The 13173-nt window shown below is 31.9% G+C and overlaps 2 protein-coding genes and 1 long non-coding RNA gene across 12 annotated transcripts in view; 1 reads left to right on the top strand and 2 right to left on the bottom strand.

The window, feature by feature from the left end:
• Positions 1 to 3020, bottom strand: part of sxc (O-linked N-acetylglucosamine (GlcNAc) transferase sxc) — a 70735-nt gene extending 67715 nt beyond the window's left edge. For both annotated transcript variants that reach the window (XM_072534468.1, XM_072534469.1), the window contains exons 1-3: positions 2883 to 3020; positions 2473 to 2557; positions 550 to 760 (exon numbers count right to left, since the gene is read on the bottom strand). In XM_072534468.1, the coding sequence (XP_072390569.1) occupies positions 550 to 760; positions 2473 to 2557; positions 2883 to 2912 (326 nt within the window). In that variant the 5' untranslated portion in view covers positions 2913 to 3020. The remainder of the gene's footprint in view (positions 1 to 549; positions 761 to 2472; positions 2558 to 2882) is intronic.
• Positions 3021 to 7366: 4346 nt separating this feature from the next.
• LOC140442602 (uncharacterized) lies at positions 7367 to 8234 on the top strand. The gene is made up of 2 exons (XR_011951078.1): positions 7367 to 7642; positions 7703 to 8234. It is a non-coding gene; the product is annotated as an uncharacterized lncRNA (long non-coding RNA).
• A 3995-nt stretch (positions 8235 to 12229) lies between these two features.
• l(1)G0196 (inositol hexakisphosphate and diphosphoinositol-pentakisphosphate kinase) overlaps positions 12230 to 13173 on the bottom strand; it is a 143383-nt gene continuing 142439 nt past the window's right edge. For all 9 annotated transcript variants that reach the window (XM_072534461.1, XM_072534463.1, XM_072534459.1 and 6 more), the window contains one exon: positions 12230 to 12458. In XM_072534461.1, coding sequence (XP_072390562.1) covers positions 12282 to 12458 — 177 coding nt within the window. In that variant the 3' untranslated portion in view covers positions 12230 to 12281. The remainder of the gene's footprint in view (positions 12459 to 13173) is intronic.

Below are 13173 nucleotides of genomic sequence, written 5' to 3'. Positions count from 1 at the left end.
ATGAATATTTATGCAGTTTATGCCATGATTGTATCACATTGTAGAGATGGCCCCCAAATATCTGAATGTTTACCAGAAGCAATTTGAAAAAGATGCAAACTTTCTAAGCCATGTTGTTAATATAGATGAAACTTGGGTACATATATCTACTAAAAACAAAGCAGCAGTTGATGAAATGGAAACAGTTTAGTTATTCAAGAACTAAGAAATTTTGTGTTAAAAAATCTGCTGGAAAAGGCCTTGTTTTAGTTTCAGTTATTGATTGATTTTTTGCAAAAATGTAGAATAATAAGTCAGAATTATTATTGCCAGTAGTACTATTCGACATTACTAATATATGAGAAAAATTATGAAGGGAAGACATGGAAAAGTGAAGAATTGACAAGACACTATTTGTAGTTTCATTATTTTACAATATCAATAGTGGTAATGATATGTGTAAAATCAAAAATTGAAAAAAATTTTAGTTTTATTATAATTCTCATTTTAATTTAAAAGTTAGATTACAAACTACATTATGTTTAACATTTTTTATATACTAAAACTTACCTGTAGGCTTCTGCTAGAAGGGGATTTTGTTTAATTGCCAAACTACTAAATTGAGCTGATTTCTCTAATCTCCTACATTGAAAATGAATGCTGGACAATAACAATAAGACACCTGTATTTGTCTGATCTTGTCTCCACAACTGCATGCAGTGCCTTTCTGCATTTTCATAATCTCCAGCTTGGTACTCACGATGAGCGAGCTCTAACAGTCCTTAAATATTAAAATCCTTTATTTGTATTTTGTAAATACAAATTACATACATTTGCACACACCAAGAGCCATATATAATGTCAAAAATAAACATATTAACATTTATTGTAAAATCTGGTAAAAAATTTTGTATGGACAAAGGTTGTACATGATGAACTATTAACAATACATTTTCTTTATGTAGGAACCTGACTACTTACTCCTGCTGAGATTGATCTCATAATAGGAAAATTACAAGCAAGGTCTAGATACATTTTACATTACTGTCAACAATAGCAAAGAGTTTAAAAATGAATTCTTAATTATAATTAGCATCCTGGTAAATTTAACTTTCACAACTAGCTGCTTATAATGATGAATATTCAATTAATGATGCTGCCAAAACATTCCAGTCTTCAGTGTGATGGAAAACTGGAAGACTGATGGAAATGCATGTGTTTTTAAGAAATTGAAGAAATCAAAGCAGTTTCTCAAAAATTTTATAAAGTGCAGAGAAACTTTAATGATCCAGAAGAAAAAATCAGAAGAATTATAAATTCATAATAGCTAATAAGGTCTCACAGATCTATCACCAACTGAGGAAAAGTAGCAGTAAATTCAGGCCTGAAATGAAATCCTTTAAATTGCCACTGTTTAATGGGAAGTCTTCTTGATCCAAAAGAAGAAAAAAAACTAGTCCTTAAATGTGGCTGTAGAAATGCTGTCCAACTTTATTCAACTAACTAGAAAAATGATATGGAAATGCCCCTCTACAAGTAAACAAAATTCATAAAATCAGTGCCCAAGAGATGCTCAGCCAATCAGCCAACAGCTGTAAAGTTTTCCATTTGTGAAACCAAACAGTAATTTATCAGAGAAATAACAAATATTCAAATCATTAAGTACTCTAATATTTGGGGACATTGGTATTTTTTTCAGTTGTCAATATAGAACCTTATGGAAACGGTAGTCACTAAATGTATTGATTGGACATTTGTCGTTTATCTCAAGTTAGATAGACTTATATACATACCATAGAGCCCTTAGAACAAATACAAATAATTTGAACAAACACAATTTTACAAGTAATTGATGAAATACAAAATAAAGAAGAATAAGAACTACTGAAGAACAAATATAATATTAAAAATGACTACCTACTTGAATTTAAAGATTTAATCAACTAAAAATTATGTTATAAATTTTAGAAAGAAGAGACAAAAGAAACCAGAAAATCAAAATGGAAGACTAAGCAAAAATTATTGGTAAACAACTCAGAAATCTGGAAAAACACTGAAGGAATAGAATTTAAACCAGTCATACGCACACATTTAAAACAAAAACAAAAAAAAAGGAAAATAAATAAAATTCGGTGGAAAATGGCACCTAACTTAGCAATGATGATTAACAATTATCAGCAACATTATTTTAAAAAGAAAACTATTGACTATATAAACATCAGCAAAACAATGGAATTAAAAGAAGGAAATGATTTATAAAATACAAATGATTTATTGATGAAGTAACCCCATGATTGAAAGTTATGGCAGTCGCAAATTATATTGCATGGCAACAATTCAGCATTAATAAAAATAAGAATCGCGTGTAGCTCTAATAGAAATCAATGTTTTGATCTATTATTATATTTCACCATTTTTGCTAATCGTGTACTTTTAATTAAAGTCCATACAAACATTCTGATCTTAATAAGATTGTCTTTTTTATATACTTACCGACTGAGGACATTGGAATGGAATCATTCATTTTCGTTGAAAAGGTACTTCCCACGGTTTGATTAACATTCACAATTAGTTTTTCCTGCATTTTACAAAACATATATAAGTATACTACCAAATGACACACAATTTGTATTTCACTACACTATTCAAAAATGGATACTCTCAATCGCAAAATGGTTTCAGTTTTCAGTACAGAATAGAGATGAACATCTGCGTCAAATTGATACTGATTTATAAAGTGAAATAGAAATATATATCTGTCGTCTGTCGCTGTCGCCAGAAAAATATGGGTACCTACTATTGGATGGATTACATCGAGCATGAATTTAATCATTACAGCTACATTAATATATTAACAGAGAAACCAAAACAAAATATATTAAAAACATATGTAAAATACTTACAAAAATGTTGAAATAATTATGTTTCTGCATAAAATTACTCAGTTAATAACATTTTACCATTTTCTTTCTATGTATCTATGACTACACTGGACAAATACGTCATAGATGGAGCTAGTTGATGGACCAGACCAAATGTTTCAGAATGATCAGATGATAATTTAGCGAATCGTATCACAAATATTTAGTCACGTGAAAATATACTATTGGACGCTATTGGTGGCAAAAGTTTTCGATTCCATTAAATGCATTATCCTGAGTACATTAAGCCAATCAAAATGGATTGCACATGTGGACTAGGTAGCATGCGTTGAGTATACATAAAGAGATTTGCGATTTGGAAATTTTCCACTCAAAAACATTCCGAAACGAGTTCTGAAAAACATACCCCTCTTCACGCCTATTTTAATACAAAAGAGTAAAATCCTCGTGTACAAGTCTAATTTTAAAAACTATTCATTAAACAGTTTTGCTTCAAATGTATCTTTTTATTCTTGCGTTTTGAATTTGTCATTTCATGTGTGAAAAAAAAAAAACAGCAGGATCAATTACAATATGCGTACAATACTTAAATAATATAATGATATCACGGAGTATTCTGTGATGATATAGTTAAATACTGATGCATACGGCTCTCACTTCGCCTAAGAGGAAAATTGACTAATTTCAGATATTAAATGGATTGATTTCTTTAGGGGTTTTTTCTATGATATTGAGCCCTAGGTGCCCTGATATGCTAGATTATCTAAAAATATATATTTTTTAAATATAAAAGTCGCCTAATATTGGATAGTTGCCTAATAGTGGATACTGCGTTATCTCAAAACCTATTAACAGTTTTCTGTAATTAAATGCACAAAACTAAAGGTTTCTAACATAAAATGGTAATGTGTAAAGCATATAGTTTCATTGTATACTGCTAGATGGAACCATATAATTATATGTTTTTTCGTGGTACGAGTTTGTTGTTTATTCAACTGAAAACTGTTATAAAAAGGTAGATATAGTTCATCCCAAACCCTTCTTTCAGTGCGTCATAGTTGATCGAATTCTCTCTAACACATTAAGCTAGAAGTGACAGAAAAAAACGTGAGTCTGTGATTATTATACATAGAACTTAGAAAATTATTTATCGTAAAGCTAATTCTACTTACGGATGTACAATTGGTTGGAGTTTAGAATACGCTAAATAAATATCCAATCAATGATGCGCATAAATATAATTTGACGCAGATTGTCTCGATCGTGACAGTACTTTCACAATGTCAACTGATAAAATGATAACTGTCATTCCAGGTTAGTGTTATCAGACATTTTACAGTGAAAATTTAATTTTGTATTTATTGTAATAAAAATATTTTAAATATTCCGAGATATATCGAGATAGAACAAAGACTAATATTAAAATTAATAAATTATTTTCAATTAGAAAAAGAGAGACTGCGATCCTGCAACTGTCAAATTTAACTAAAATGTCATGCAATAATTCTCGACATTCTTAAAATCCTATACGACGTCAAAATTAGTGACGCACTGAAAGAAGGGTTTGGGACAGACTGTACTGACCATCGAGTTAGACTGACAGTATTAAAGTGAAATTTGCCAGGTATATTCTTAAATAGTTATAGAATAAGCTTCAATATTTAAATTGATGATATCTGCCAAGTATTTTTTTATTTTAATCACATAACCTTGAACATGAAGGTTGCATATTTTGGGATAGGAAAGGTATCTTAAAATTGGATATCCAAAATTAGGAACCTAATTATATGTAATTCAAAACATGTTTATCTACACTTTTTTTCAGTAAAATGCCTACTAAACGACTACCACATAAAAAATGGAATCCAGAAGATATGAAAAATGTTATTGATGTTGTTAAAAGTAAACAAATAGGATACTTAAAGGCGTCAAAGTGCTTCAACGATCCAAAATCAGCCATCGAGCTATATGTCAAACGTGGCACGTGGCAAAGACTCAAAAGAACAATGCGAGGTACGAATGGGCCAAAAACCAGTTTTATCAGCAGAAATGGAAGCAGACTTGGTACAGTACTGTTTGGAAATGGACAGAAGATATTATGGTACAGTAGACGTTCGGAGATTAGCATACCAGCTTGCTATCAGAAATAACCTTTACCATCCCTTTTCAGAAAGAGATGGTAATGCCGGTAAAAAGTGGCTCCGAAATTTCCTCAGACGACATCCCAATCTATCTGTAAGAAAACCGCAGGGATTTCAAAAAACAGAATAAATTTCAACCCCCTAAGAGTGTATAACGTTGATGAAACAGGTATCACTACCGTTACAATCCAAGATTGCTAGGGTCATCACCCTAAAAGGAAAAAAAAAACAAGTAGGAGCCGTAACTGCTGCAGAAAGAGGGGCACTAGTAACTGTAGTTACGTGCATGAATGCTGCCGGAGGATTCGTTCCTCCATCATTTGTATTCCCACGCAAAAATATGAAGGCCGAGCTATTAGACGGAGCTCCAGCTGGGTCAATTGCTGATTGTCACCCCTCAGGATGGATCATCGAGCAAAAAGACAAAAGAGGGAAACTAATCGTTATGAAAAGGCGACCAAAAAAGTGGCCTCTGATGGCGGACATATCCGGAAATGTGAATGCGCCAAATTTAAATTTTCCGATACTTATTAACAGTAGCTATAAAATAGTTTTCAGAATGTGTCTTAGACGAGAAAATTTTAATTAAATATTAACGATAACAGTCTAAAATGTGAAACAATTGTTAAAAAACTTCAATATAAATAAGATTTCATGTGACAGTTGGGACAAATAATAACATAACCCAACTAAATTTGATTTCTTAAACAAGGAAAGACTCTCTTTCCTTGTTTAATTTGGCCTCTCAAGATGGCACTTCCTGTCTAACAATATTTTTGCCCCCACTACCTTTACATTCCCTCTTTTGTCTTTTTGCTCGATGGGATGGATACAGAACCACATATTTACGCGATGGATGCAACATTTTATCAATCATGTAAAACCTTCAAAAGATGATCCCGTATTGCTCATTTTTGACGGCCATTATAGTCATACACGGAATCTGGACGTTATAGACTTAGCGAGAAAGAATTATATTTCTATTATTTGCATCCCTTCCCATACGTCACATAAAATCCGACACAGATACTATTCAAGAGAAATCTAAAATTGTTTAAAGAATAATCCTTCTCGAAATGTAGACCCTTTCAGATAAGTTCATTATTCTGCCCTGCTTATCAGAAATCTGCTACTTCTAAGATATCAGCCAATGGGTTTCGTAAAGCAGGAATTTTTCAATTCAACCGGAATATCTTTTCAGAAGCAGATTTTATTTTAGAAAAACAAATAGAAAGAACTCCGCCTCGACAACATACTTCTGATAAGACTTTGCCTCACACTAGTAGCTCAATTCAACTGTCTATTGAAACCCCCTCCCCTCCCCCCGAGACATCAAATGGGTAGCAGTATGGAAATTATGTTTTTTGATAATAGATTTAATTATTATATAAACCAAAATAATATGTTTAAAAATAATAATTGTCTTTATATGAAATTATTTTAAAACGAGACATCATAAAAATGTAAACAAATAATTCAATTTTATTATTAATTGGATGCCATTTATGACTTTTATTAACTTTTGATTCTCATGCAGTTATTAATTTTAACTTGCTTAGAGTAAATATATGATTAAAGAATATACCGTCTATATTCTTTGATATTATGACTAGAAACGAAATGATCGAGAGAATCCGTGACGAAGCCATCTTGTGGCGCTAGTTCCATGACACTCGCCTTAGCATTTTACCACAGAACAAATAAAAATTGCTTTCTTATTCTGTGATTTTAGTGTAGAGAAAATAAGTAATACAACGCCAGTGTATAAGTTTCGCTTCAAAAACAATAAATCTTGCGAATACCTTTGAAAAGAAGATATTAAAACTCATTAGCAACAATGGTGTGTAGAGAATAAGATTCAACCAAGAGAATGAGTTCATCAACATTACAAAGAACCCACTATAGCAATTTATCCAAAAATACAAAGGCTGCGTTGAGCAGGTCACCTTATAAGGATGGATAATAACAGAACACCTAGCAGAACATTTAGTGCGGAACTATGGTGGGGGGTAGGCCAGCAGGAAGATCAAAAAAGAGGTGGTTAGTGGAAGAGGGCTAGAAGAATATTGAGGAAGTGTAGTGTAACTCGAGGAAAGCAGCCGAAGAAAGAGGTATGTTTGGAGACGCATCGAGTAATAAAAAAAGAGTCTCTTTTTTATTACTCGATGATGGTGGCGAGTGCTAGAGAGCGCGAGGGTCCGATACGGATTGTAGCGCCATTGGAGAGAGAGAGAGAGAGAGAGAGAGAGAGAGAGAGAGAGAGAGATAGAGAGAGAGAATACTTAAGATAAGAAATAAATAAAAAAAGATTTAAAAGGTCCCCTAGACCTCTATTAAATAAAATCTCATTATATATAAATTTTAATTTTAAACCCTACGACTACGCTTATTTGTTTGTTTGAATATCCTATCAAAAAGTTGACTTTGTGCTTGAGATGATCTGTTATTTTTATCCCCTGGGATATTACTCAATAAAGGAAGAAGAAGAAGATCTGTCATTATTTGCGTTGAGGTTACATTTTTAAAAGACGGTAAACAGTAAAAACAAAACAAAAAACATACATTTACTGGGAAATCAGTCCTAATTCATGTAAAAGCTAATTATAAATAGATATTAACGTTTATAAATTACGACTAAAGGTATTTGGTATGTTATGTTTTTCTATTTATACAAACTTATGATTATTACATTTTTTTCAGCTTCTCATAATGAGTGATCAAGTAATTAAAATTGAGTCTGATGAGGACGATGGCAATGTAAATGAAAATAATGGCAATAATGATGAAGTTGTAATGACTGTTCAATATACCAATGAACAGAGAATAGTCTCGGCTGTTTGGATGCATGAAAAACAGTTCAACAAGCAGTCAATTGAAGATATTAGAAATAATTTTAAAATTCGTTTCAAACTACCCCCTCCTAGCACAAAAACTTTAGAACAGTGGGAAAATCAGTTATTTTCCAAAGGGAAAATTGTTACTGACGAGAAAGGAGAAGTTATAGGTGATAATGAAAACAGTATTGATCAATTATCTGATGAAAATTCAAGTGATGAAGATATCTCTGAATAAAATGACTGACATTTCTAATATTCCATTAAGTTAATTTAAGTAAACATCTTGTTCTTTGATGTATTTTTTTAACACCTATGTTTTAATTTATTAGCTATTATTTGTATATGGTGGCTTCAACTAGAAACACTAGACTTTTAATAAATAATTACAAATGAGATATATTGTTAAATTACTTCAAAATTAGTTAGATAGTTAAAGCATATAATAAGGATAGAGGTGGTTGAATAGTATCTATTTGATATTTATGTATCCTACTTACTATCATTGGAAGTTATTGAATCCTACCCAACAAGTACTTGTTACTAAAAGTAATCACAAGTTCCACCAGATACGGATTAGATACTAGAGTAATCAGCAGGTCACTCACTTCCATGATATTGCGACATGATACTAAAAGTAATCATAACAAGTCATATTTACTCACTCTCAAGTGCTTAATTGTAAAAAATTATAATAGATGATGGTTGGTTTGTCTACTTTATCCAGATCACTTACTTCTTCTTCTTAACATGCCATACACCAAAGTGCGTAGGCGACTATCTCATTACTAGAATTCTGTTCTAGCCGGCGTGACACAGCTCGCCTGTATTGTGTATTCCTGTCCATTCTTTAATATTCCTTAACCAGGATAATTGTTTGCGGCCGGCTCCTCTCCTACCTTCGATCTTCCCTTACACTTGTATGTAAATATTATGATCTGAACACCTATACCTCATAAGAAAAAACTTAATTCTTTCATAATGTGCTGATGAGAACACTCTGGTCCCAATAATTTGGTTCTTGATTTACCAAAAAATTTGAATTATGGTTCTTTGGAATGAATATTTGAAATCATTATTTAAGGGTCTTAATTTTTGAAAACTAAAAGCTTTTTGTTTTTATTCAGCTCAGTTGACTATTATTGTCTGATGTAATATCTACTATACTAAAAGTATATATAAAGTATTTTACTATAATCAATAATGATAAAGCTAAGTGTGATGTATGTAAAAGTGTTTTATCTTAAAATGGTTGTTCTACCAGTAATTTGCAAAACCATTTCGAGGTTTTTAATGAACAAGGCTCCAAGGCTGTTGAGCAGTCAACTATTCAATTTGAAGTTATAGAGTGTTCAGGTGCTTCAAATATTTTTAAAATCTGTTCTGGACTGCTGGTAGTAATAATCTGTCCATCCAAACCAACTAAATAACTGTTCAGATCCAATACAAACTAAACTATCAAGATTTTCTGTACATCCAGAAAATGCTTTGCTGATAAAAATGCTGAATGAAAAAGTGTTGAATATGATGATAAAATATTTACAATCCATTTCAATTGTGGACAATGGAGCATCTTATATCCCCTCTTGATTCACCTTTCCCTCAAATTCCTTTGAGAACTACTTTTACAAGGGATTTTATGGATGGAAAGTATAAAGAGATCATTCAAAAAGTAAAGGCACAGTTGAGTCAAGGAGAATTCGTGTGCTTAACAACTGATACATGGCGACTCATTCTGTTGATAAATATATGGCCTTATTGCTCAGTATATAGATAAAGATTAGGTATTAAGAACGGCATTATGTAGCTGCTTTAATTCTTCCTATCAGCACACATCACTCTGAGAAAATCTCAGAGATAAAATTATAAATGTTGTACAAGAATGGGAAATAGTAGAATACAAACAATAGTGACTAATAAAGCACATAATATAACCAGTGCCATAAAATTAAGAGGTTGGTCTCATCTTCCTACCCTGATTCATACCATTAACTTGATTGTCCAGGATGCTCTAAAATTAATTCAGTCGCTACAACAAAAAATAAAAAAGATTGTCAAGCATTTTCATCGAAGTACTACAGTTGCAGCAAAATTTAGTGAGATGCAGATGGTAGGAAAAAGTTTAAAGCCCATGACATAGTTACCCACTGGAACTAAACATATCTTATGTTCAACAGCATCTGTGAGCTTCAAGCCTCACTAGAAGCTGCTCTGGGCATTTAGCATAATACTGTAGAAAATCTTCTTGAAAGTGAATGAACTCCTTTGGGTGAATATTGTAAAGCTTTAATGCCCTTCGAATGCTGACTTTCAAATTATTTGCGAAAAAATTGTAATTAATTGCAAAAATTATACCGTTAGTACAAGAAATATATACAGAAAATTCTGGCGTCTCCAATCTCAAGGAAACATGGTATGAACTAAAGCTTTGATAGAATTAATTTCAATAATATAATAGCAAAAGCTACATCAATGTTTAAAAAAAGTTTTGATAATGCTAATGCAGTGATTCATGTTAAAGAATCTTTGTCGACTGAGATGCCATGTAGGTCATATTAGTTTTCACTACCTATTTCTTGAGCATGCGTTAAGTAAAATACCGAACTTTTAAAAACAAGGACATATTCAAATTATTCAATAGTTTTGAAAATAATTGAAAAGTTTAATATCTGAATACAAAATGTAACATATGCACTTTGTGAAATTGGTTCCTTGAGAGACTTCACCAGAGTAGTACCAAGCCATCTATTCCTGGTTACAGTGTTATGTTGGTTTTTTCCTTACCATCAAAAAGAGATGCTTTTTTACATATCCTGTTAAACATATTTCTTTACTGAAGACCTTGGCTGTACAATTCAGCATAATAGTGATAAGACCGTTAAGTACTATTAAGATAAGCTACAGAGTATTCACTCTAGAAAGTAATGAAGCAAATATAACGCTTTTAACTCTACAAACCCCTAACCGCACTGGGCAAAAAGTAATAAAGAGAAAACCGAAACTTGCCAAACACCTTAAAACAGTTTTCCAGCCATATCCTGTAGATGAACAACTCAATATAGATATTGAAACCCAACTTCACATTGAATCCCTGTACAAACTTAAAACTCCTCTAAAAAAAATAGACCTAACGAAGTCAATAATATCCATAAGAGTTAAATCCCAGAAAGTCCCCTGGGTATGACCTTACCAAGAAAAGCCCTACTTAACGTTATACACAGCTGTGTAACGCCGTATTTCTCCCTAGTTGGGAAAACCGCTGCAGGAAATAAAATTCTACAGATCTATCACTTTACTCACCTATAAGTTCTAAAATATTGCAAAACCTGCTGTTATCGAAAATAGAGACAATTTTAAGTAAAAAAAATAACACCCCATCACCAGTTTGGCTTTAAAACACAGCACGCTAGCATTGAACAATTAAGCATCGTGTCTAAAGTATATTCGTTTACCAAATTCCCATCAGTAAACATGAGCACGTGTTGATATTCGCCGTCTCATTCGTCAAGAGGCAATAAAATATAATTTATTACCGTAAGCGAGCCAGATTCTCATGTTACAGATCCCAACTTGTGATTATTTTAAATTCTAATTGTATCGTGTTGATTTTTAAGTTATTATATTGTGTTATATTTATGTTATAGTTATTGTTAAGTTATTTACTGGTCGTGTTATTTTTTAGAGTTTAGTTTAATTGTGATATAATGATTAAATTTCAAGAAATTCTTACACTAACAGTTTCAAAAGTAAATATTTTTAAAAATCATATGATACATAGGTCGTACATCAGTACGACCCTGTTTGGCTTACACGTGGTTCTGTTGACGACTGGGAATTTGTAGAATGAATAGGGTTTAGGTCTCCATTCTAAAATTTTTCAAGTCCATCCATCTCTGACTATAGCAACATGGCCTGTCCAAATCCATTTTAGGATTGCAATTCTTTTAACTGGGTCCGTAATACCAGTTGTTTCCTAAATATTTTATTTGAAACTCTGAGCGATATATTCAATATTAACCTCTCCATTGCTGTCTGTGCCACTTATATTTTATTTATTATTTTTATTGTAAGGGTCAGTGTTTCTACTCTATGGAAATATCTAATCTAAAGATTTCCCTCAGTTTTACGTAAGCTGCCCATGTTAGTCCTATTCTCATGTTTAACTCTGTTGTTTGTCTCTTCCTAATTTAATCTCATATAGGTATAGGTAGGCCCAGATACTTATAGGTATACACATATCAAAATATGATAGATCAAATGTTTATTTTGAGTACTGTAAGGCCTATAACTTCTGTGTTAAAATTAGAAATGTTAAAGTTTTTATATTTCCCATTGTATAAGATCGTTTTGTTACAGTTTATCAAAGGGTTAAACATTTCATTAAAACAGACACTGTTATTTAATATTTTATTTTTATACTTTATATTATAATTATTATATATTGTCTATTTTCTTTTGTTTTTCTTCTTGTTTGTATTGTCTGAAGGTAATCGAATTGTATCTGCTGATGCCGACACATGAACTACATTGAAAGTTCCTTCTTGGCCTTCTTTTGTAGCTACAGAAGCGGCGTGTTCAGCTTCATCCACTCGTGTGGTGGTAAATCTCTGTGATTTGGTCCCCTAAAAAATAATATACAAATAAATAAATTAAAAATTTGATGCATATTTGTTGAAATAGTGTTGGATAAAAACAGGTCCGCTTGTCAGATAGATCCAAATTTATTTAAATATAACTTGATAGTCAAGAACTTCAAAATTATGGATGGAAGACGAACTGGAGGTATGATGCAGATTAACTTTAGTTGTCAGAGAATCGAGAAGAATGCACAAGAGAGGTCTGAATGGGCGGAAATATCCACACAGGCAAAGACCCATTTAGGGTCTAATGAAACCAAAAGAAGAAGTGGAATGGCAAGTGTAAGAGTCATATTTTAGTCGATCTAAAACAGATGTAATAATAAAGAATATAGACGCATATGCGCAATATGCGTCTATTCTTTGGTAATAATGCCGTAGGCAAAATCTTAATGTAAGAATAGTGGAGGAAAGTCATTGTTTTAGAGCAGGTATTGGTTCTTTTCAATATTAAGTAGTTAAGGGAGAATAAGGATATAGCTATATTTAATGAAGTCTATGTTTAGTCTAATTTGTTAATCGAATGTAAAGTGGACTATTCAAATCACCCTATTGCCGATTCCGTAGAGCATCGCCTTAATAATCGTGACACTTTAGGTACATCCTACATCCTACATCTAGAAATATAAACAATATTTGTATAATGCACAATCTTGAACCAAATAGGTATTAAATAATATTTTATATTATTTAATCTTGA

This window comes from Diabrotica undecimpunctata, chromosome 6 (assembly GCF_040954645.1).
Source record: "Diabrotica undecimpunctata isolate CICGRU chromosome 6, icDiaUnde3, whole genome shotgun sequence".
Taxonomy (NCBI): Eukaryota; Metazoa; Arthropoda; class Insecta; order Coleoptera; family Chrysomelidae; genus Diabrotica; species Diabrotica undecimpunctata.
Note: the sequence above shows the minus strand (reverse complement) of the source record. Positions and strands in the feature narration are given on the sequence as shown.